The sequence below is a fragment of the Hipposideros armiger genome, unplaced genomic scaffold (genome assembly GCF_001890085.2).
Source record: "Hipposideros armiger isolate ML-2016 unplaced genomic scaffold, ASM189008v1 scaffold_385, whole genome shotgun sequence".
Classification (NCBI taxonomy): Eukaryota; Metazoa; Chordata; class Mammalia; order Chiroptera; family Hipposideridae; genus Hipposideros; species Hipposideros armiger.
In genome coordinates this window covers 1714805-1739959 of record NW_017731735.1, presented here as the reverse complement: position 1 = coordinate 1739959, position 25155 = coordinate 1714805, and the positions used below count along the sequence as shown (strand labels likewise).

General features: G+C 42.7%; 1 protein-coding gene across 1 annotated transcript in view; it reads left to right on the top strand.

Annotated features, from left to right (window-relative positions):
• Positions 1–22206: 22206 nt before the first annotated feature.
• Positions 22207–25155, top strand: part of LOC109393622 (uncharacterized) — a 65194-nt gene continuing 62245 nt past the window's right edge. The window contains exons 1-2 of the mRNA XM_019663030.1: positions 22207–22919; positions 23070–23617. Coding sequence (XP_019518575.1) covers positions 22874–22919; positions 23070–23617 — 594 coding nt within the window. The 5' untranslated portion in view covers positions 22207–22873. The remainder of the gene's footprint in view (positions 22920–23069; positions 23618–25155) is intronic.

Below are 25155 nucleotides of genomic sequence, written 5' to 3'. Positions count from 1 at the left end.
TGGCATGGTTCACTTTTAATTCAGTAATACATATTGAGTGTCTGCTATGTGCCAGACACCATGCCAAGGGCCAAGGCTCCCGAGTCAAGTAATACAAGCTTTCTACCTTTCTGGACTTCACACTGTAGTGAGGCTTACAGCCTAATAGAAGAATCAAATCAGACCCATGTGAGAGGAAGAGAAGTAGTTGATTGTAATAATGATGAGGGTGTTCCAGGAAGAAAGTTCAGATTGGAATTATGGCCTTTAGATTTCAGGATGAGTTGGGTGATGGGAGCCAGGAAAACATCTTAAAGTTTCTGAGCTGAGACTAAATATGGAAAAGTTTATTTATATACATCCCAAGGTCCCAAGCCAGTAACAGACACAGCATTACGAGTCAAAAAAAGTCCCAACTTGCCTCTGTGCTATTTTGCTTGGCAGCTGCTTCATTCAGTGCCACACAGCTGGGAAAGTGAGTCACAGATGGAACACTGGCAGCCAAAATCTTTTTAGAGACAAATGACACCGTGATTTTCCTTGACACCCATTGAAATTCCTCACTAATTTCCAAAAATATCCTGTTTGCTTTAAAACAACTAGTGGGGCCCAGACATTTCAGTAAAAACAAATCAGAGAAACAAAGTCTTCTCAGCCATCTGAGCATTTTGAGCCCATATCAACAAGACTGAGAAGAACCACTTACTTACTAAAGACCATCCTGGGACGCCAGGCAGCCGAGATCCTTACCAAGGGAAATAGAAACACAGCTTCTTCTCTTTTCATTCACTTTCATTCCTGTTCTTCGGTTGTTTGTCCAACCAGCTGGTGCCAGAGCAGAGAAACCAGAGAGTAAAAACAACAACCAGAAATGCCTGATAACTGCCAGGCCCACAAGGAGATAAATCAGGGGCACACATCAGAGTCTGACTGCACTGTTGCTAAAGCTTTATGTGTGAAGTTTGAGGGTCATGAGTAGGCGATAAAGCAAGGAAAGGGCTTTCTTTCACTAAATTTGTCTTTTTTTACCAAAAGAACTCAAAGGGGGTGGGGAAAGAGTGGATGTGTTCTCAAATCCAAATAAAGTATATCCTGAAACTTCCAACTAAAGAGAAAATCAGAAGCCCTGGCATTCTCTCCCTCTGATCCTCTAATGATCCTATGGATACATGTTTTATACCAAAGACCCAGTGTGACAGACACCTACAGAGAGAATGGCACTAGGCTTGGGCACGTAGTAGCCAGTATGGGTTGATTTGATCTGACGCTGAGGTCTTTTTCTTCTTCAAGTCTGCCTGCTCCTTCTTCAGCCTGGATGGACAAAGACTGGGGCTCTAGCTTATACGTGGCCTTCATCCTTTGCCTAACGGCATAGAAGTTATTGACACTGCCCATTCATCTATGACACAACTCCGTTCAACTCATTCATTTACCTGCCCAAGGTCCTACAGACAGCCTAATACAGCTCAGTCAATACCTCCTTCTCTTAGAGGAATATTCTGTGCCAGGCTTGACATTCCAAGCTCTGTTTCTCCTCTGGTGACTAAGGCTCAGCTAAGAAACTTTGACTGGGCACTAACCAACCATGGCAAAGCAGATGAGATGAGTCAAACAACAACATCTGTGGTGGAACTACAAATGTATGCCGGGCACAGGAATAAGCACTTCCTATGTGTTCTCTCCTTTCAACCTCACAATATCTCTGCAACTTAACTACAATGACCCTATTTTCAGATGAAGAAATCAAGATTGAGATGTAACTTGCCCAGATACTGGTAAGTTGCAAAGCCAGATTCAAAACCCAGGGCAAATAGATCTGCAAAGCCAATGCTCCTTTTGCACATAGATGATGTGGGTAGTGATATCACGTAGGCACTGACAAGTGATATCAGAATAGTAGCCACAAGCAATTGCAAGCATATGTTAGCCAGGTGGGAACTGTGCTGCTGCCACAGAGTGTCCCACCTCTCACTAAACCTACAACAATTAGTAGAAGACCTAGCTTCCCCAGGTTTTGGCCTGGGTTGCTAGCGAATCCCTTTCTAATCCCATCTTTCACTAAACAAGAAACCACAAGGATTCATGAAAGTCAGGAAGCTCCAGACAGAAATCCTGCTTGGACTAGCAAATATCTGCTAAGTTCCTCATGTTGACGAGCTCTGGGTTGGGCACTGAGAACTCAAATATAATTAAGATATAGGCACTGTTCTGAAAAATCTTGAAGTCCAATGCAGAAAAAAAAACACTCACAAATTATCAGATAATTATAATAGAGGTGATAAGTACCATGACCCAACAAGTTCAGGGAGCCAAGGGGGACACATCCCTCCAGTGGGGGTAACGAGGGAAGGAGAAGGAAGGTATGGTCTTTCCAGGAAGAAGGAGCAATCAGTGCAAACACTGGGTATATGAAGACTCCAATACATCTTTGAACTTGCAAGTATTTTTGTGCAGCTGACATACCGAGTGCAAGTGGGGAAGTGGCCAAAAGCGAGACTAGAGAAGGAAGCAGATCAGATTTTATGGTCATGACACAGCATCTTCACATTCCCCTAAGGCCAAGGGGAGCTACTAAAGGAATTGCAGCGGAAGTGTTACCTGATCCCCTTCAGTCTGAAGAAAAATCAGCGTGATGGCTGCTTAGAGAATGGATGATGAAGAGGCAGAAGGCCTGGAAGCAGGAAGACCTCTCCGAATAGTATAGCAATAGCTGGCAACAGGTGACAAATGCTCAGACTAAAGCAGGGGTGGCAGAGGCCCAAGGGGAAGGGACTGGCACGGGAACTCCATGAAGGCAGAATGACCATCGCTTGCAGGCTGATCTGCTCCCAGTGCCCTCAAGCCTTTACTCATGCAGATCTCTCTCCTGGGAGACCTCCAGACAGAGCCCTACTCAACCCTCAGCTCAGGGCAGGGTACCTCTTCTGTGTATGGCAGGCAGAACCAGCACTTTACTCCAGGCTCCTGGAGCACTTTGTACCTACCTCTTGTAGCACTTAACACTCCTCTGTAACACTTGCTCTATGTCTGTCTCCCCAAAACCTGAGTTCCTTGAAGGCAGAAGCCATGTCTTATTCACCTTTATGTCTCCCACATAGTATCTGGCCTGCAATAGGCAGTTAGCCCGTGTTTATTAAATCAACAGCCTAACCTGTGACTTTGAAGGCCTGTCACACCTCTCTGTGAGGAAGTGACTAACACCAAACCACCTTTGTAACGGACAAAACTCAGGGGCAGACAGAGGCTGCTCTAGGCAGGGGCAGCCGGCCGAGGAGCACCAGCATACCACAGAGTCACCTCTCGTGCAGCCATGCAGTGGACCTGTCCTCTCTTCTACCTCGCCATCTTCTGTGCAGGTAAGGACAGTGCTGGGCCTTTTACTCTCAGGGAAAGGTGCAGCAGGAACAATTTGCTGGAAGTGCTAACGGGAACCACTGCTGGGCATGGTCTGCATCCCCTTGGGGTAGAGGGAACTCTCTACAGCCTCTCTAACTTCGGGCTTTCCCTTTCAGGGGTCTCGTTGGATATAATTTTGGAACCAGACACCAAAACTCTGACTGTTCTAGTTGGGCAGCCTGCCACTTTCCGTTGTAGCATAACAGGAGCAGACTTGAAGAACTATCAAATGAGCTGGTATAAGAAGAATGAAGATAACTCCCTGACTTTAGTATACAGACTAAGCAACAGTTCTAGTGACAATTTAAGGAGCAATTTCAAAGGGAAAATCGATGTTTTAAAAAGTCAATATATACTTGACATTCCAAAAGCAACAACAAAAGACGCTGGGACTTACTACTGCGGGTCCGATATCCACAGTGCTGCCACTGTGCTTCTGACCGCCTCAGAAACCTGAGGTGGCAGATTCAACGAGAGACCCTCTCTGGCTAAAGTGTGCACCACACCTGAGATGCAACACTAACATCTGATAAGAGAGACAGAAGCTGAGTTGGGACAAGGGCCTTATCTTTGTAGTTGGTTGAGAGGGAGCTTCTTTATCAGCCAAAGAGGGCAGAAAAGGCTGTTAGGTTTTATGCAGAAAGACCAAGGGGGCCCTGCACTTGTCGCTTCAGACTCCTGAGGAAAGGTTGAAAAACCAACCTTCAGTACTGAGAAGACTCTCTCACTGTGGAGGCAGCTGAGGTGAACAGAATTTCCACTATCATGAGTGCTGTAGTTCATTCCAGAGTCTTTATTGTGAAATCGTTCATGTGCATAAACTAGATAAAGCAAGGATGGTTTCCATTACCATCCTAATCAAAATTTCCAAAGCTATTAGAGATAGCTTTAACTCTTACTCTGTGAAGAAGGATGAATAGAGTCATTTTCTGAAATGCTCCCATAACTATTTCAGGTATTGAATGTTTTATGTCCTCCCTTAGCTACAGAGGAATCCTGAGGACCCACGGGGACAGCCAGGGAGGGGAAACACACAGGCTTCCTTCATAATGGTTGCTGAGAAAGATCTCGGAGACAAACACTTGTGGCAATGTGGCATTTCTGAGTTGGTCATGAATCAACTGAATCAAAAAGAATAGATTCCCCCGGTCCCAAGTTGAAATGGGTGAGCCCAAAGTGTTCGAAACTACAGGGAGCCAAGTCCTGGAGGAACCCTCTGAGCAGCATGATAGGCAGGAGGGCTTAAAGACGCACACATTTAATAATCATCAAGGGAGTGCTCTTATCCTGTTGGTTCTAGTAGCCAACTCTTTGCTTCTCTGCTCAAGTATCTATCTTTCTGGAACCCTCTCCCCAAGTAAGGTTAAAACTCAGGCATTAAGATGCAGAGTAGACAGTAATGTAAGAATGATAGCTCTCTTGATGTCTTCTAGTCAATATTCCTTCCAATGAACTATCATCTTCATCACACGTTTATTTATAGGGCACTTAATGTTTTTGTGATATTGGCATAGGTAATAGGACTAGAAATAATTCTAAGTCAACTTCCATTCTAAGTTCTATTCTCATCAATGTGTTTGCAATTTACATTAAAGACAGAGCACTAGAGATTATAAGTAAATATCACAAACAAATAAAAGCACATACTATCTAACAATGAGTGCTATTGACTTCATATGCAGTGCTCTAGGAGTTCATGAAAGGACAGTTACTATGAGAAAAGTTTCTTAAAACAGCTAAGGCTTCAAAAAGGTGGGGCTTGGATAAGTGGGAAGGAGGAAAAAGGGTATTTCAAAGTGGGTGTACTAGTTACTGTTATATAACAAATTCCCATAAAATTAGAGGCTCAAAATATTTATTGTCTCACAGTTTCTATGTGTCAAGAATCCAAGTGTGTCTTAACTGGGTCCCTTGTCTCAGGGTGTCTCATCAGAATGCAATCAAGATGCTGACTAAGGCTGCAGTCACTTAAAGCATTGACTAAAAGAGGACCCACTTCCAAATTCGCTTGTGTGGATGTTAGCAGGCTTTGAGTCCTCACATAGGTATCTTCATAAGGCTTCTCTTAAGATGGCAGCTGGCTTCCCTATAAAAAGGACTTTGAGGGAGAGAGGGCATTCAAGATCTATCTTTTTGTAACTTAATCTTGGATGTAAAATCCCATCACTTCTGCCATATTCTACTTAATAGAAGTGAGCCAATAAATACAGCCCACACTCAAGAGAAGGGGATTATACGACAGCATGAATACCAGGGAGTAGGGGATATTGGGGGACATCTTAGAGGCTGTCTACCACAGGGGATTAATGCAATAGAGCAGGCAAAGAGAGGGCTTAAAACCTCTGGTTGAGACCTATTTATTTAGAGACCCCTGACTACAAGGCTAAAGAGATTTGACTTTACCTTATAAGCCAGTATTTCTCAAACTTCATTGTGTATGCAAAACACCTGGAGAGATCTCCAATCAGATTCCCAGGCTGAGGCTGCAAAGATTCTAATTCAGCTTATCTGGAGGCAAGCCTGAGAACATGTATTTATAACAAGTACCCAAGTGATTCTGGTGCAAGTGGCCCAAGGGCATGCTTTGAGAAATTCCGCTATAAGCCGAGGAAGAACTGTTGGGTTTTTTTAGTACCAGGAAGATGTGCCCAGGTTCCCCTGCCCTCACTGCAGAGAAATGGACATTAGATGTGGTCAAGGCATCTTTCGAACAATGGTTCTCAATTCCAACTGCACATTTGAATCACTTGGGAAAATTCTTTGAAAATACCAATGTTTAGAATATATCCCCAGAGATTCTGATGTGGCCATGGAGCTCGGGCTTCCAAGGTCATTCAACCACCCTCCCCTTTCTTCTCCTCTTCCCCTCTCAGGTTTAAGACCTTGCTATTTAAGTGTGTCTTTGGATAGGCAGCGTCAGCATCACCTGGAAGTTTGTCAGAATGCAGAATGTCATGCTCCACCCTAGATCTACTGTATCAGAATCAGCATTTTAACAAGATTCCCTAGGTGAGCTTTATATATTCATAGTAAAGTTTGAGAGGCATTGGTCTAAGGAAGCCATCATTATTAAAATTTTTCATAGATGTGGAGAAATATAAATCAGTTTTTCCCAAATGCCACCCAAAAATCTGTATTTATAAAAAGCTCCTGAAGGGATTCTGATATGCAGCCAGGTGTGGGACTCACGATAAGCAATCAGTCATCTTCAAATCAGGTTACAGATTATGTGTGTTACTAATATAATAAATGTTCTCAATGAAGTACTATTGTGTCCTTGTATGCTCCTTGAAAGAAGGCATTACATAAATTCTCAGTATGACCGTTTCCCCTTCATCCACAAGCAGATTAAGAAATGAATTACAATTTATTTAGCCAATGGACTTTTTACCACACCATGTGACCTTCACGGATTATCCACTGCAACCCAGGACCTTGTGCCATACACCTTCAGCTCAAGATCAAGCCAGAAAAAAAGAACATAAATTATTAGTGTCTGATTAAATCTAACTGGGAAGAAAAGGGACAGGAGATGAGAGTGTCTGCCTCTAGTTGTTCATTTCTCCTGCAGGATAGATGATAACATGTAGGTTTTGCCCATATTGTGATGGGACAACTCAGAAACTGAAGTGGGTGAGCATGAAAAGCAAAACCTAGAGCCAAGGAAGAAGGACATTGTGGGGGACAGCAGCCAGGCAGCCTAACAGCAACCTGAGAAAGTTTGGACCCAAAACAATGAAAATGGAAACCAGACAAGAACTAAAATTAAAGGCCTGAAGAAATTACCTGAGCTTGCCAGCAGGTAATTGAGAAAGTCTTTTATATGATACCTGGAGCCTCAGACACAGGTGGAGATCAGACCACCAAAGGCCTTAGCATAGAATGGACATGGGATTTCTGCAGAAACCCCAAAGCCAAATCAATGACATGAATGTCAGCTAATATTTTTTAATTGTCATGTTCTTCCTGACTACATTGGTAAAAGCAATTGAAAGTTTATTAAATTCACATTATTATTATCCCCATTATCCTGCTTTGTGTAATTTTTGTCCATCATGAAAAGGGCTCACTTAAAAGAGTTCAGAGCAGTGGAGAGAAATCCCAGAGACTGTTCACCCATCCTCTAAAAAGTCTTGGGTTCAACTGTCAGGGTACCATAGGTATGCCACGTCCTCCAGGCTCCCCAAGCAAAGGAGACTTTAGGCATCTTGTGTGACTAGAAATGGAAGATATGCTTGATCAAAGGCAGCAAGTAGGAGGTAGCTTGTGTCCAGAAACAGTGCCATAGGCTGGCTGTATTTACCAACAGGTCATCGAACATCGTGGAACCATGGTATGCATTGAGAGCAAGAGAAACAGAGAGAAGCAGAGTACCCCTCTTCCTCTGCGTCAGACAGCCAAGGAAGAGAATGTAATTTCTATCTTACATTGTATATTCTGCAGGTGTCACAACCTTGAAGAAGTCACTCATTAAAGCATCCTGAAAGTGCACAGGGACTATACAGGGAGGGCCCGAGTAAGGAAATGGACCCAAGGGGATCTAAGTTGTGACCTTCATTCTGAACAATTAAAGTTTTAAACAAAAAATTAGAATCACTGAATTTGAAAGCCAGAGGAATCTTAAAGGTCAAGCAAAAATCCCTCCATTTAACTTATATGTCCATTAAATATTGATTGAATAAATAAACATCCAGTTTCAATTGAAATATTTTCAAAGGCAGCTCTTACATTAAAAAAAAAATCACTTCTTATACCAAATCAAAATCTGCTTCCCTAAAAACTTTATATGTCAGTACATGTTGCACATTCTGAAATAACACAGACTTACGTTCTAACTTCATTTTTTTTTTCAAATATTTAAAGACAGCTATCATATCCAACCTCTCAAAACCCTCATTTCTCTATACCCAATACCCTCAACCATTCTGACTCATAAGTTTTAAGCTCCTCAAGAAGAGAATTCAAGTTTACTATTTTCTGGTCTATATAATTCTCAATACTGTAACTAGCATGTAGTGGGTAATCAATAAATATGAGTTGAATACATGAATTGATTTCTATGTGTCCACCTGACTATTCAATGCATTCACTTAGATGTCTCAAAGGTACTTCAACTCAATTCCAAGACTTATATCAAGATCTTCCTTCCAAATATGGTCCTTTCCTAAGCTTCCTTATCCCAATAATAATACCATCTCAAATTCATGCACTTCTCCCCATCTTCCAATACCAACACCTTGGTGCAAACTACCATTTTCTCCTTTGAATCATTTCGTTAGCATTTCAAATAAGCTAGCTGGTCTCTAGAGCCTTCTAGTAGGTCCTCCCTGCAGCAGCCATAAAATCTCTTCAAAAAACAAATATGACCATGTTGTATCCCTGATTTAAAATCCTTCAATGACTTCCCTTTGCTTATAGGCAAAAGACCAAAATCCTTAAAGTGGCCTCTAAGACCCTGCACAATCTCACCCCTCCTCACCTCTACTGCCAATACCTCTTCCCCCTCTCTTTTTCATTTTCCATGCTCCCATCAAACAGGCCTTCTTTCAGTTGCTTGAATGCACCAGGTACCCTCCCACCCCAGGGCCTTTGCATATATATTCTCTCCCTATGGAACATTTCTCATATCCCTTTATCACCTGTTGAACTCCTACTCATCTTTTGGATCAAAGTTTACACGATTCTTCAGAGACATCTTAAGATCTCCCAGCAAGGTCAGATTTTTGTTTTCAGTTTTTTAAATATGTTTTCATATGTCAGTTTATAATATTTCATTAATTTGATTAAAGCCCATTTTCTCACTAGTTTGTCAGCTCTGAGAGATCAAGGACTATGTCTGGTTTTGCTTATTATTGAACCTAACAAATTGCATAAATGTATTTGTAGGAATAAATGAATGACTCTCCCAGATTCTAGGATTTCCCAGAATTTGGTGATTATTGCTGACTCTCAGCTGCAGTAGGGCCCCAAGACTTACCACTTTTGAGTGAGCTAAAGGCTAAGCGTTCTCAGGGGCCAATGATTTCCACTCATTCTCCTGCTGTCTGACATATTCAAGAACCCATTTTTAGGCACACAGGACAACTGAGAGGGTCAAAGGATCCTCCACATTTCTGAGCCTGTTCCCACATAGGGACCCAGGACAGGTATGCAAAGCCCACCCAGAGAAGCTGGTCAACTACGAGGAAACCAGAGGGGTCGATATGATTATTTTCTCAGAGATTCTCAGTTGGGCATATGATGAGCCCTTTGGGTGTTTTAGATTTTGTGTGGATATTTTCAGTAGCTATATCATTAAAATACACAGCCTGTAATTATGGGGTGCAAGTCCTCATCCCTCAAATATGTACTGAGTATGTATAATATTCCTGGTGCTGTGCCATATGCTGAGTTACAAAAACCACCAAAGCTCAATTCCTGTCCTGGAGGTGCTCTGTCTAGCGGGCAAAACAGACACGAAAATAGAGATTTGTTAACAGAGAAAGGAGCAAACAGCCATGAGAACATAGAGAGGAAAATGATGGTCTAGAGCTTGGAAAGCTCCTCAGAGGAGGTGATAGAGCTCATAACAGGGGAAACACTTGCTCCGCTGAGGTAACGTATGCTTGGAGGTTTCCTAAGATGACCCAGGAAGGAAGATAAGCACCCTCAGCAGTTAGACACACACACAGCCCTTTGAGTATCATGTTCTCAGTCTAAACAAGCAAACAAACAAACTGAAAACTGAAGGGAAAATGCTGAACCTAGATTAGACACATTTTGTCTCTTTATGTGGGGAAGCTAATGTCTATCAGAGCTTTCACAGGGGCTCCCTGGCCACAGATGCAGCAAATTCCCAGCCATGTAAATCTTTGAGATTTCCAAAATGCTACTATTGTACACACCACAAAACAGACCAGCTACATGGTAGTGGTATGGGTCGAGAAGAAAAAGAATTAAGAAAAGCAAAGAGGAAGGGGAAAGGGAAAGGAGAACATTATTTCCTTGGCTAGTGATCACTCCCTTTAACTTTTAGTTCTTATTTAGGAGTGCTCCAAAACCTGGGATTTCCCAGAATTAGGTGCTCCTGGACATTGACCTCCTCCCCATCCTGCTAAAGGGAAGTGTGAGGAGATCTGGGGAGACTATTAAAGTAATGTGTTCCACCAGGAGGCAAATAATGCCACTGGGACCGGCCATGAGCTTCCTTTGTGTATTCTTCGATTTCATTCCGTTTGAAATATTGAGATTTCTTCTCAGATATGCCAGCACCTTAGAGCTTACACTAAATCTATAAATCTTTATCTATGCTGATTGAGTTGTTTCAGTTCATGGAGTTGTTTTTAGTCAGAGCAAGGCAACTTTTCTCCTGTGAAGTATAAAAAATTTATCTATAAATGGAGCCATTCTATTTTCTGCTTCTCTGGAGTTGTTGCTGTTCTGGAAGCTCTGAAAAGAAACAGCTGTCATAGTCATATCAGCCTTGCACATTTTCCTCTTTGTATCAGTCAATTCTACTGCGGTAACAAACTGTGCCAATACCTCAATAGCTTAAATGATGAACATTTCCTTCTCGCTTCTGTTTTTGCTAAAAGTTCGTGGATAAAAGTTGGCTTCCAAACTCCATTCCCTGTGTCGTCTTATGCCAGAATCCAGGCACTATTGGTGGCACAGTGCTCTCATGGCAGAGGAAAAGTTTCTGCTGGCAGAAAATCCAGATGCTCCTTAAAGCTCCTTTTCAGACATGACACATATCATGTCCACTCACATTCATTGGCCAAAGCCCTTCCACGGCCAAGCCCAAAATCGACTGGGCAGGGGCTGAACCCTTCCCACAGAAGGCATTGCAAGACATGTAGCAACAGGCAGGAAATGATAATTCTCTCACATAGAAGGAGGGGTCAATTACTTCAGAATAGTAAAACAACATATATTCTTTTATTCCACCCATATAATTAGTATCCAACATGGGGAGCTTCTCCCCATATCAACTAAAAAGAAATCTGACATGATTTTTTTTCTTCTTAGAATTGTTGCAAAACTCTGGGGCAACATTTGCCAGATTATTCTTCAGAATGTCACTGTCCCTCAATATGTTAACAGTTGTTCAGCAATTAAAAAGGATTCCATGGTCAAATAAGTTTGGCAAATGTACTATATTAATATCCCTCTCTTAATATTCACAATTCTTTATTATCATATTAAATGCTCTGAGAATGCCAGATGTAAAGATATCTACTTAATCCAGGATTGGTATCACTGAATTATTTCTATAATGGCACAACCATTCACATCTCATGAGATTCTAGTGGTTAACACTGCCCTAAAGGATTATGGGAGAATCACCTAGATGGATTCTTGCTGTGTCCTCATTTCTGTGTATCCAGATTGAAAGACACCTAATGATGTTGAGAGGAGGTATGCATTTTTTGCTAAAATCAAACTTTATGTTAGGAATCTGAAAATACTAATTCAGACACTACTCTTTGCCTATTGAATTAGGCAAAGTGTAGTGTCTTTGCCTACTAGCCTGAGGTCTCAGACTGTTTTTTTTTCATTCCTTCCTTTGTGCAACAAGTATAGCTTTTTCTAAATTTTTTATGAGAGCTTATTTAAGCCAAACTAAAATTGTGGAACACTTGATGAATTTGCGTATCACCCTTGCTCAGAATCCACACTGATCTTCTCTGTATAGTTCCAATTTCAGTGTCTGTGCTGCCTAAGACAGCACAACAAATATATCTCTAGTCCTACTCTGTGCCAAGCACAGAGCACATAGTGTGAGCAAAATAAACATGGGCCTTGCCCTCATGGACTTCCCAGTTTAAGATAAGAGGAGACAGGAATTAATAGCTGATGATCATACAACCTCTCACCAGTGTACAACGAGGTTGGCCACTCATTTCTTCTTGAAACTTTTCCATGCTCGCTTCTGAGATGCCGAACTTTACTGATTTTTCTCCAAACCGTTGCCCCCCCCCTTCTCCCTCTCCTTTGTTGGCTATTCCTCTTCTATCTGCTTCTAACTATAAAGCACCCAGAGCCCTTGCCTGAGTCCCTCTTCCTTTCTGTATCTCTCCCTAGGTGGTTTCACTCATGCTTGTGGCATTACGTTCCACATATGTGCTCACCATTCCCAAATTTATATCTCCAATGCAAAACTCCCCTCTGAGGATATAATCTCTCCCAAACTGAACCACGTCAGCACTTACCGCGTTTGAGTCATTTCATGTGTTCTCATTTTTCCCATGATTGTGTGGATACTTCCTGTATGCTCTTCCTAATTTATAAACCCCTTGAGGGCAGGGATCCTTGGTCTATTTCATCTTCAGTTTCCACGGTGTGTTGCATAATAAGTGTTTCATATATGATTATTGAATTTAATGTTTGAACTGAATTTCAGCTTTAGGGATCACTAAGACAGAGATGTAATGAAAGAGAATATTTTATTTAAAGAAGTGATGCCTCATCCTTCTTGAATTCCAAATGAACGACCTCAGATGAGAGAACACAGCTACATACTTTGGCATGAGGTGAATACTTGAGTTTAAAAACACTAAATTGAACCAACATTATTCCTTGTGGTCACAGAAGCTGCCACAAAAATTTGATAAATTGCCTACATTTCTGTACCCCATCTGATAATGCTGGTATGTTACAGCCATGGATGACTTACCCTTCACAATAGTCCCACTTGGATCTATCCCCTACTTTAAAATGAAAAGATAAAATAAAATGACAAGGGCTTGCCTAAAACTTTCCCACCCAACCAGAGCAGCAACTCAAGTGCATAATTCTGACTCCTCGATTTAGTCAGAATCAAAGAGGAGGTCAAAAGAGGAAGGCTGCCTGGATTGCAGAAAGATGTTTCACCAGTGGCTCCAATAACTGCATCTCTGGTCTTCATCTGAATTTTGACCTTGTTCAAGTCTCTTCCAAGTTCTCTTCTACCAGTCAAGATCAGCTAGGTTTCACACACCTTTAGAAGAAAAGAGGACTGATGGAAAGTAAGTATTGTAGAGGAAAACTAAGAGCCTTTTTGTACTTGATAATCTGCCTAAGTGAGTCGGGGTCCCTGATGACCACACAGGGAGGCCTTGATTATAATGTGGACACAGTCCCCATGATACAGTTCCTTTGTGTGTATACACAGAGCCTGCTTTTTCTCATCCTGGTCGCCCCCTAGAAAGTTTGTCCTTAACCTCCACATGCTTGAGGGTGAGGGTTTAGTCTATCAAAATAAGGAGGAAATTGTCTGGATTACATCTCTTCCGCAAAAATAAACATTTCTCGATTGTCCTAGCATTTTAAACTATATCTTCTTTTTCTGCTAGGATCCCTTCCTTATCATATTTCCCAGGATAAACATATAGTGTGTGCTATAATATGTATTAACAAGGGACCCTCTGGGCCAATGGCGGCTTTAGGAAGTCTGCTGGGCATTTGGTATGCTGTCTCCCTGAATCCCCAACCACATTATGAGTCAACACAAGCATAGCAGATTGTGAATAGAATCAACAGTTCCCCTCCAGGCATGGTGCAGCTGTGACCCTCAGCTCAGCCTCTGGGTCACCATTCTGGGACTTGAGTTGGCACTTTTTAAGAGAAGGCATTCTGACAGAGAGAGATCATTGTCAGTTGTCTTGCAAAAATCCTCTTCCCCTGCGCTCTTCCAGTCCATCCTTTTGGCATGTGCCATTCCCTATGCAGCTTCCGTTATCCTCATCCCTGATTTCTCCCCGTGGCCTGGACACTGCTGTCGGTTTAGATTGATACCATGTGCTTTGTCATGTACTGTGATTTCACTCACCATGTATTTCCGTTCGAGAGATGCTGAGGTTGTCATCATTCAGGCCAGACTTGCTGCACATAGTATTTCTTTTGACCTCCTTTGGTAACTTCCAAGTTCATAGTCACTACTTAGTCATGCACACGTGCAAGCTCTCAGACTACTTGGCAATTAAAGTCTTGCCAACTGAATAGCTTGTATTTCTATTTAATAATCTTTCATTCACTCATACTAAGTGTTCATTACACAGCTCAGTGTGAACAGCCCCTTAGCTTGTCACATCATGATGTATATAACAACACTTGCATTCTAAACAAGGTTCTAACACAACAGTACCATGGTGATCATAAAACAACCACTCCTAACTATGGTGTCTCAAGCTATGGAGAATATGCTAGGTAATATTTTATTTACCCCTATACCCATCCTCACTTTCCAGCGAAGACTCATCACAAACCCCAGAACATCAGAAATACACAAGGTGTGGCAATGGGACAGTAGCAGGAGCAGAGTGGGTGACGAGGGCACTGGGTTATGGTGGCCCAAGCTGCTGTAGGACTGACATCCACTCAAATACTATCTTCCCCACTGAACTGGTTTAGGAACGCTTTTCTTCCAGCCCCTAAAGACACCACATGGCCTCTTTCTTTATCTATACAGCTGCCTTCCTCAAAGCTCCCTAGAGTGGGTCCATGTTTCTCTTCCACTGTTTCCTCAGTTAGCTGTATATCTTTAGAGCTGACCCCATGTTTTGGAGTTTGGGTATTCTTTCAGCCTCATTCCTTTGTTCCTTCCAATCTGTAATAAAACTTAGTGAAAGTAGTAGGTAGGTTAGCTCAGAGCCCAAGAACTAGGGGATACTTGTGAAATTGTGCCTGGGCTGGAAGGTCAACCAGAAAGAGCACAAATGATGCAAGTTTTTGTCAGTGGCTGTGGGTGCCAGGTTTTACTGGTAGCTTCTCCCACCACACTCGTCTCCCAAGGAAAAGAAAGTGAGGCCTCTCCGTCTTGGCATTCCCCCTTCTCTGGCAGCAGAGACACAACCCAGGAGACAGGGCCACCTCCCTCTCTCCCACTTGGGGTGGAGTGTGGAGGGTCTCACTCCCAGGGAGGCCTCTGCCAGCTCTCTCTTCTCCCTCTGATTGAAGGGAAAAAAGGCTTTATTTGCTTCCCTGGGGGAAATGAGGCAGAGAATTTACCTAAGACTCTGGGAGAGATCAGTGAAGTCACTACCCTCTGTGCTGGGGACAAATGTCAGGTTGAAGGATATAAGATCTATGTATGACCTTAATTCCACAGCTGTATAGTTCTAGAGATACAGAATTTGAGCTTTCTTGAGCACTGAAGCATCTACAGTCTACTTTTTCCTAAGTCCTCATTACCAAAGAAAAAAAATAAAAAGCATTTATTTTCTATCTCTGACCTGCCCCCCAGCCATACTACCAGCCAAGAACCTTGAGCAAAATATTTTTCACCATTTCAGAGAAGGAAAGTGAAGCTTTTCTGTGTGTAGAAACATGGTACACAGGTGGAGAGGCTTCTATTCAGGTTCTTTTCAACTAATAACCTATGTGTTCCCAGTCCAAGTATTTCCAGCTTTTTCCTCTCTATTTGGATATTATTGGATGGAAGTACAAAATTACCATTACTTTGTTTTTGCTGTTCTATAAACAGACTTCTACCAACAAAGGCAGAAGTGTAGTCTCTTCTCAGCGTGAAAATCTCTGCTCTGGCCTCTTCATGTTCTAAGTGAGTATCAGCAGGCCCCACAGTTATTCCAGCAAGCAGGGGAAATCAAAGATGATTTCTAGCGGCAGCAATAACTTTACATTCTACCCACAGCTCTCTCTGTGACAGCAAATCTTCCCTGTGAAATGAGCAGTTGCAGGACAGCAGAGGGTGGTTCACCCCCTCCAGATACAGGTGACCACTTCAGGGCACTGGACACATTTTCACTCTTAATGGCAGATCTCCTTGGATGACTGAAGTCTGCTGTAAGCCTGGGAATTATAGGGAAAAAATAAGGAAGGAAGGAAAGAAGGAAGGAAGCATGGGGGGGGGGGGGTAGAGAAGGAGGGAGGGAAAAGAGAACACAATGTTGAAATACAGCAAGAACCCATTACTCTCTGGGTCTGGTGTGCCACAGGCTGCATTTCATCTCACACATAGACAATGATGTGTTGTCCGGCGTAAGGAATCACAGCTAGCAGGCCCCACTGGCTGAATTCTGCCTCTCAGAAGGGAGCTGGATAAGGCAGCATTTGCATCTTGAAGGTCAGGGTAGGAATAAGAGGAGGAACCAAGAACCACACTTAGCCCATTTCAATCAGCACAGAAGGACCCAGAAGACAGTGACCATAGCACCTAGCAAATACTGACTAGCACCCACTAAGTGCCCAGCACTGTTGTAAGAGCTCGGGGAAACAAGTAGATCACCGATGCTGACCTACACAGGCCCTCATGTCCCCTGATTTGAAAGAGGCCAGCATGAGCAATCAGCAAGGAGGAGAGCCACTGAGGGTTCATGCTGGCCCTGGAGAAAGGACAAGGAGCAGAAGAGTGGCACACCCTCCCAGTCACAGGCGACACCTGGCTACAGGCTTTGTCTTGTCCCCTGTAATAAGCCTTTTGCACTACATTGTTTATTCTTTGTTTGACTAAACAATTCTCCTACAGTGGGTTTTAACCCTGGCTGCACATCAGAAATACCTATAGAGCTTTTTTAAAATCCAATGTCCAGACCCCATCCCAGACAATTTAAATCAGACTCTCTGGAGCAGCAGTTCTCAACCTTCCTAATGCCGCGACCCCTTAATACAGTTCCTCATGTTGTGGTGACCCCCAACCATAAAATTATTTTTGTTGCTACTCTATAACTGTAATTTTGCTACTGTTATGAATCATAATGTAAATATTTTTTTGTTTTCTGATGGTCTTAGGGACCCTAAAGGGGTCGCGACCCACAGGTTGAGAACCGCTGCTCTGGAGGTAATGTCAGTAGTTTCTAACACTTCCCAGGTGACCCCAGTGTAAAGCCAAGGTTGTGAAGCACTGCATTGAAGTAATTGTCCTAATTACCTCTCCAGCTTTTCTCTGTCTCCACACTCCTCTCTTAAGCTATTATATTTCCTTGTTATTTTTAGTTTGTTCTACTTTGTTCTTTCAATAGATAATTCTATAATACTCCATTAAACCTTTTTCCATGCTTTAACTTTGCTTTTGCTCATCTAATTTTCAATGCCCACTCCACTTACTTCATCTTCCCATTATGTTTATTTTGTGTTGTGTTTTCTTTAGTCTAGCATCAACATTTAGGGGGTGCTTGATATGGGCAGAGTACTATAGTAGGCATTTAACTGCTACTAAGAATTACATCCAATGCAATAGTATTTTCTGTTAAATTCTGTGTGACAGTTATGGGCTCTTGTCCTATGGAAGAGTGGCAGTTTGGCAAATTCTATCACCCTTCTTAGGAAACGGCTCTCTTGATCTATAGATAAAAGATCCAAAACAAATATATTGCAACAAAAAAAATAAAAAGAACTTCCACAAACAGGGAGGATAAAACCATTAAAAGCTGTGTGAAGCTAAATATCAACATCTCCCCTGCTAAAATGTTGGCCTCACTTTAGGAGGGAGATGCTGCCATTGGCAACAACAAAAAAAAAAACCGCCCCGCACCATCTGTACAACTGGTGAGGCTGTTCTCTGGGGGCAGAACATCTGCTGAGTCAGGCTCATTTCCTCATTGTCTGCTGGCAAGCCCAAGAGTACACAGGCCAGTCAGAGACTCTGAGGGCTGAGATGAAAATACAAAAGGGCCAGGAGACAGTTTCAGAAGCAGAGCCCTTCAGTCCTTGGGGAAAACCACGCAGTGGGTCTGCCTGCTCCTCTTCCTGCTGTCTGGCTGCAAAGGTGAGAGAGGCCTTGGAGCCTCAGAACTTCAGGCCCTGCAGCTCCTGGGCCAGGTAAGCCCCAGAGAGCCCAAAACATTGTCACCGCCACAGAGCCCAGCCCAGCACTGAGCACATCATAGACTCCAGGGTGGTTGCCCAATCATTGGGTGAATGACTAAATGACTCCCCTGATGAAATTACTCTGGGAGAGTTGGTGGGAAGACTGAAATGGAAGGCGGCTCTATAACCCCACACTGGTACCTCAGACCCCTGATACTCTGATACAGCTCCTCAGTTTCTCTGTCTTCCTTTTACCTTGATTTTGTTTTTCAAGAATCAAACCAGACGCCTTGTTGGAGCAACAAGAGATGTTGGTTCCTTTCAGAAGAAGCAAAATTCTGCAGTGCCAAATGACATGGTAGGGAATGAACAATCATACCATATAGGGGTATAACAGAAACCAAGATGGCTCCCCAAACCTTACATACCAACATGGAGATGTCTATGCCCCTGGTCTCCAGAGCAACTTGACTCATAAAGGCCATTTCTCCTGGAGATTCTTGAAACCACTGTTTAAGGGGACTTATTACTGCACTGCCCTACCCACGGCGTCACTCCTGTGCCTTCAGGCAGGTCACCAACCAAAGCCTGCCCTTTCCACCTTCTACACCAGTCAGCTGACCCTCAGTGCCAGTCTAACAGTAGATCAATCACAAGGTGTACTCATGTCCATTATTTTATGACTACATGAGGCAATGTTATCCCTATTTTATTGTTTATAATACCGAGGCCTGCAGAGGTCAAGTGATTTGCAAGTAAGTGGTGGTGTCAGAAGCAAATCCAGATCTTCCAAGCCTAAGTCCAGTGATCTCTCCACTACAGCACAACTGCCTCTTGAAAACTAGAGAAGGCTGTAAATAAAGAGGACCCCTGAGTTCCCGGACCCCATCCAGCCCAGTCTTGTAGATAGTGTCGTGTCTGAGGCTTGTCTGAGCAGAGGCAGGGTGACCCAGCTGCCTGCTCTCAGCAACCTGTACAAATTCAAAGAAATGGAGGATAAGTTCAAGGAACGCACTCAAAGAACAGGAAAAACAGCTCTCTGCTTGAGGTTATGAGAAAATGAAGACTGAAACACAGATTTGACGGCTTGCTAATGTCCCTAACATCCTCAGGTCTTTCATTCTTCCTTCTGTTCTCAATGAGGCCAATAGACAGATCTTCCTCCATTGTCATGTAACCCATAGGTTGATTTGCCTGAGACCCCCGAGCAGCACCCTGGCCCTGAAAATGAAATATTCATTACCTTAGCCTTACAGCCATCTCTAGAAATCTTACACTAACAGAAAAGCAAACAGTGCTCATGGCAGTTTATGCATGAGGGTCAGCAGTGTCTTTCTTAACCCTCTTCTGTCTGATAAGGCTGAAGGGAACAGAAGTTCTTGTAAACATATGGTCTATCTTTAGAGCCACAAGCCAAAAACCTTGCGGCCATGATCTTGGGAATGAGTTCCTCACTGGTCTTCCTTTGTTCTCCTTGTATGTTATAGACAGCAACTCACATTCAATCAGACATCCTGTGGGCAGAAGAAATCATTTCACTTCAATGAGCACTTTTGAGGAGCAGTATGGATTCAACAAGGTTCATTTACACAGGAGGTAAAGACAGACCAAATAACAAGTGTGAGACAGCACTTAGACACCATAAAGCACTATATACAAAGGCAACTTCAGAATTTCTCCAAAAAAGGGTGTGAGGGGTGGTAATCTCATTGGAAGATGCTTCAGGAATTTGCCTTGAGGCTGTATTTTCATAGCACATAAGATTGGGCAGGCATCAAAAAATGGGAAGCTGATGGAGATTTGGGGAAGGATGGATAAAGCACCCCAAACCACTCTTGCTTCTCCTACTAACTGTTCAAGTCTCAAGTATCCTTGTTTTTACATATAAATATCATTATAATGACATTAAGGAAGAAAGAAACTAACAAATAGTCGAGCAATGAGCCAAGCATTTGCAAATATAATTTCATTTATTCCATACAGGCTGTAAAGAAACATTAGTTCTCCCTGGAAGTCACACGAAGGGACAAACATCCCCCAGGTCATGGAAAGTCATGGCCTAATTGCTGGCCTTGAAACAGAAAGAATGACTGAGCATAAGGAACACAGCTTGCACAGAACCTGAGAAAGGTGGAGTCCGAGGGCAGGAACCTGACACATTTTTCTACCTTCCATGTGAGCACCCCAAGATAGGCTACATTTGTGTTCAAGTTTCATCTTGTTCCTGCCACAGACTTAGGCTAAGGTGTCTGGGCAGGTCCTGACTCCCAGACCGGGCATGGCATGTCTTCTAGCCATGCTCTGCCCTAAGCATCCACTGGACCATAACTGGTTCCCTTCCTACTACTGTCTTCTATCCCTGGCTTGACTCACTGTTTATACTGACTCTGTCCTACTCAGCCCTAGAGGAATGTTGTTTTTGTCTATTTACAATAAACTCCTAAAATTACATCTAACCTGTGGCAGATAAATCACAGCCATAAACAATAGTAATTATTGTATGTAGGAAGACAGGCTTCTTTGAGCCCTGCTCACCATTCTTTTAATATTTTTGCAGCTTTAAGCCCACAGCACTTCCTTCTGCCTCAAGGCTTTTTTTTTTTTTTCACATGTCTTTTCCCTACACATGCCGTCTATACCTGGTATATCAGGCAGTCACAGCAGGAGACAGAAGGTACTCTCAAAGGACTGATTCAAGAGAATCTAATGAAAGGGACATTTACAAAGGTGTGGGCAGGAGTTATGGACTCAATTGTGTCCCTCAAAAAAAAATGTTGAAGTCCTTACCTCTAGCACCTCAGAAAGTGCCCTTATTGGAAATAGGGTCATTGCAATTGATGTAATTAGTTAAGATGAGGTGGTACTGGAGTAGAGTGGGCCCCTAATCCAATAGGACTGATATCCTTTTGAGAAGACAGCCATGTGAAGACAGACACAGGGGGAACACTGTGTAACCAGGAAGGCAAGGATTGAACTGATGCAGCCACAAACCAAGCCCAAGGACACCAAAGACTGTCAGCAAAAACTGCCAGGACTAGGAAGAGGCAAGGAAGGATTCTCCTACAGGTTTCAGAGGGAGGACAGCCCTGCTGACTCCTTGATTTCAGACTTCTAGCCTCCAGAACTATGAGACACCCTCTAGTTTCCATTATTAATTTACCTGTTTGATTTCAAAATTTCATAGGTTACTGGTCTTGAAATTTAAAAGTATAGGTCCCAAAAGTTCAAGCATATCTCCTTTTTGAAAATGTATAAATTTAGCCTGTCATAAGCGAAAGACAAATGCAGTGTGATTTCACTTATATGTGAAATCTGAAAATAAACAAACAAACAAAATAGAAATAAACTCATAGATACAGAGAATGTATTGATGGTTGCTGGAAAGGAGGGGAGTTGGGAATGGATGAAAAAGGGGAAGGGACTAAGAAATACAAATTGGTTGTTACAAAGTAGTCATGGGGACATAGGGTATAGCATAAGGAATACAGTCAGTATTGTAATAACTGTGTATGGTGTCAGATGGGTACTAGATTTATTGGGGTGATAGATGGGAGGGGGGTTGGGGGACAGGGTGACTAAGGTGAAGGCATTAAGACATACAATTGGTAGTTACAAAATTGTCAATCACGGGGATGTAAAGTATAGGGAATATAGTCAATAATATGGTAATAAGTATGTATAGTGCCACGTGGGTACTAGAGTTGGGGGGATCACTTCTTAAGTTGTATAAGTGTCTAACCACTATACTATACACCTTAAATTACTATAAAATAATATTGAATGTCAACTGTAATTGAAAAATTAAAAAGGGGACGGGGGAAGGCAAAGGGGAATAAGAGGTTCAAATTTCCAGGTATAAGACAAATAAATCATGGAAATGTAATGCACAGCATGGGGAATAAGGTCAATAATATTGTGATAGTGTGGTACAGTGACAGATGGTTGGTTGCTGGATTTATGGTGATCACTTCTTTAGGTATATAAATGTTGAAAAACAATTGTGTACATGTGAAACTAATATAATATTGTATGTTAGCTATATTTTAATAAAAACCTCTAAAAATAATAAATAAAAATAAAAAATAATTAGGCTGTCATAAACTGAAATGTAATAGTGGTTTCTAAGTTTTTCATAACATTTTGCTCTGTGTAATTCAACAAAGGTGACCTATCTTCAAAAAATAAGATAGATGAGCTCAATAAAGATCAGGAAACTGGCTCAAATTTGGAGACAATACTTCATCGGCTTGCTCTTTTACACTTGGGTGAATCACCCTTATCCAACTTTGCCTGGAGGGAGTTTGTAGTAAACACATCATTACAACACCCATAGTCCATACTATCGATCTCCTCGTTTGATGGTTCTTTTGATTACAGCTGTAAATGTCAATAATTCTTCTTGGCATTCACTGTAACATCACCATAGAGCGTACAAGTACATCTAATATGAAAATGGAGCCACAATATCAAACTTAACTTCTAGGGTGGGAAGCAGAACCTTGTTATCAATCAAATAAAGCTGCTTTCACCTTTTCTCAATTGACCTTACTTATCTGGATCGTATTATCAATCTTGAAGGTGGTATTGTCATCCCATCAGCAGGCAACAGGCTCTGCAAGCCTCCTGTGATTGGCAAAACCTCTCTTGGGGAACAGAACAGCAGCTGTCACAGGCTGGTTTCCTCAGGCAGAAATGTGTCACAGAGAAGAGTTGATTCAGGGGAGGGACCAGGCAGAGAGGAAGTTGGGAGGCAGAACTGCCACTGAGTGGAGCCATGCAAAGAATCAGCTCCTCCATCCATCTCACCCTCTTCTGGGCAGGTAAGGCAAATCCTGGAACCTCAACCAAGCAAGACTTGAGTAACAACAAGGCATCAAGGCTGCTAGAGCCTGGCACTCTCGGACAGTGCCCTTTACTCAGTCACCTCAGCCCCAGTCCTCACTGAGCCCCTCTTGTGTCTTTTCTCTCAGGAGCAACAGCAGCTTTGGTGTTGGTGCCTCAAGACCAAGCAGTGACTGTGTCCGTGGGAGAGTCTGCCACCTTCAGATGCTCCATGGAAGGAGGAACGTTCACTAACTACTACTACAACTGGTACAGGAAGACCCAGGACAGCACAATGGCTTTCATATACCGAGACGGGGGTTTGTATGGCCCTGGTTTCCAGAACAGGTTCCGAAGTCAAATTGATGCTTCAGACAACCAGGCCGTACTTGAGATACTTAAAGCATCAGAAAAAGATGAAGGATTTTACTACTGTGCTTGTGACTACCACCCTGCTGCAGGCCCACTTCTGAGCAGCTCGAAAACCATAGAGATCCATGTAGAACAGCAGTGCCAACAAGATCAGAATTTTCTCTTGAATAAATCGTTTAAGAGGAGGCTGGCATTCCTGCCTTTCCTTCAGGCTCCATCACTCATGTCCTCCCCATGCGTTCCCATGGTGGTCAGAGAGGCGTGGCCCAGTATGGGACAGGAAAGAGGAGAGATAGAGCCGAAGTCAGGAGTCGTAGCATTCACTGTACACTCCTAACTGTTTTCTTAGAGCTTCATAAAAGATTTGACCACACACCCACAGAGCTTAGGGTATGGCATAGATTAAAAAGCCACTTTCCAGAGTATGACTAAATTATATCTAGTTTCTCCCCAACCATATACACCGTGAATCTAGCTGTTCTAGAAGAGGGGGTTGAGGAGGAAGGGACACCCCCTTCTTTCAGCATCAAGTGTATGCACTGCCTGTCATGTTGTCCAACATGAAGGGCAAAACTCAATATCTAGCATTCTGTATTGTTTTGATGATTACTGACTGAATATGGCCTTTTGACCTCCCTTCTATCTCTACCTCTTTTTTTCTATATGTGCTAGAAATAAAGCATGGAGAATTTCTTCTTTATCCTTCCGTGGATGGCTCAATTTAAACTTCACTTTTATCTTAAACAATGTACTTTCCCAGACTTAGATGATTGACAACCTATTCTGAGGCTGCACCTGTGGCTTTTCTTCTGGCCTTGTCTAGAAAACCTACCATTCATCTTGTAAAATACTTCACTGGAACTTTTGGATATGTTCAGTAACTTGATTATGGTGATGGATGATAATGATATCAAAATTCATCAGATGGTGCACTGTAAATATGTACAGTTTATTGCACATCAAGTACACTTCAATAAAGTTGAAAAAATACATTTTTCATTTAAAATAAATTTTTTCAAAGCCTCATTAGACTAGTTTGAGCAATGTCTAGGGCAGGGGTTGGCAAACTTCTGAAACAGAAGAGCCAATCCTGTCCCTCACAACAATTTAAAAATTATTTGAGAGCCATAAAACAAATGAAATCATCATTATGTGAATAGTATCCTTTAAAAATTTTATAAATGTTGGGCTGGCCAAGTGGCTCATTGGTTAAGAGCTGACTTGGAACACCAGCTCTGAGCAGCAGCGCCCCAGTTTGGATTCCATGTGAGGGCCAGTGACACTGACCTCTACAGCGAAGATGGTGAACAACAGCTCGACCTGGAGCTGGGCTGCCGTGAGTCGCTGGCAATGGCGTAGGCTACAGTGAAGCTGCAGTGGGCTACCATAAGCTACCATGTGTGGTCGGCAGCCAGCGTGAGTGGCTGGCAGTCGGTGTAAGCTGCCAAGAGCCATCATGAGCAGCTGTCCAGAGGCCAGCGACCAATCTGCCTCTCCCGGGAAGAGCGCAATGATAATACCAACATGGGCCAGTGAAGCGATGCCCTCCACAACTAGACTGAAGAACAAAAGGACAGCAACTTTTCTGTTCCCCTTCCCCCGATTCCCCAATACTGTTCCCCTTCCCCAGTTCCCCAATAATAAAAAAAAAATCTTTAAAAAAAATTTATAAATGAAACTATGATAGTTTTATTTTCATTTTCAATTTTACCTCAGAGCCATATGTACATACCCAAAGAGCCACATGTGGCTCGCGAGCCTCAGTTTGCTGACCCCTGGTCTAGGGAATGCTTTCTCCAACTAACCCTTCCAATCAAACATCCTATTTTCCATAGAAGTACAAAAAGGCTAACAAGCTTGCCA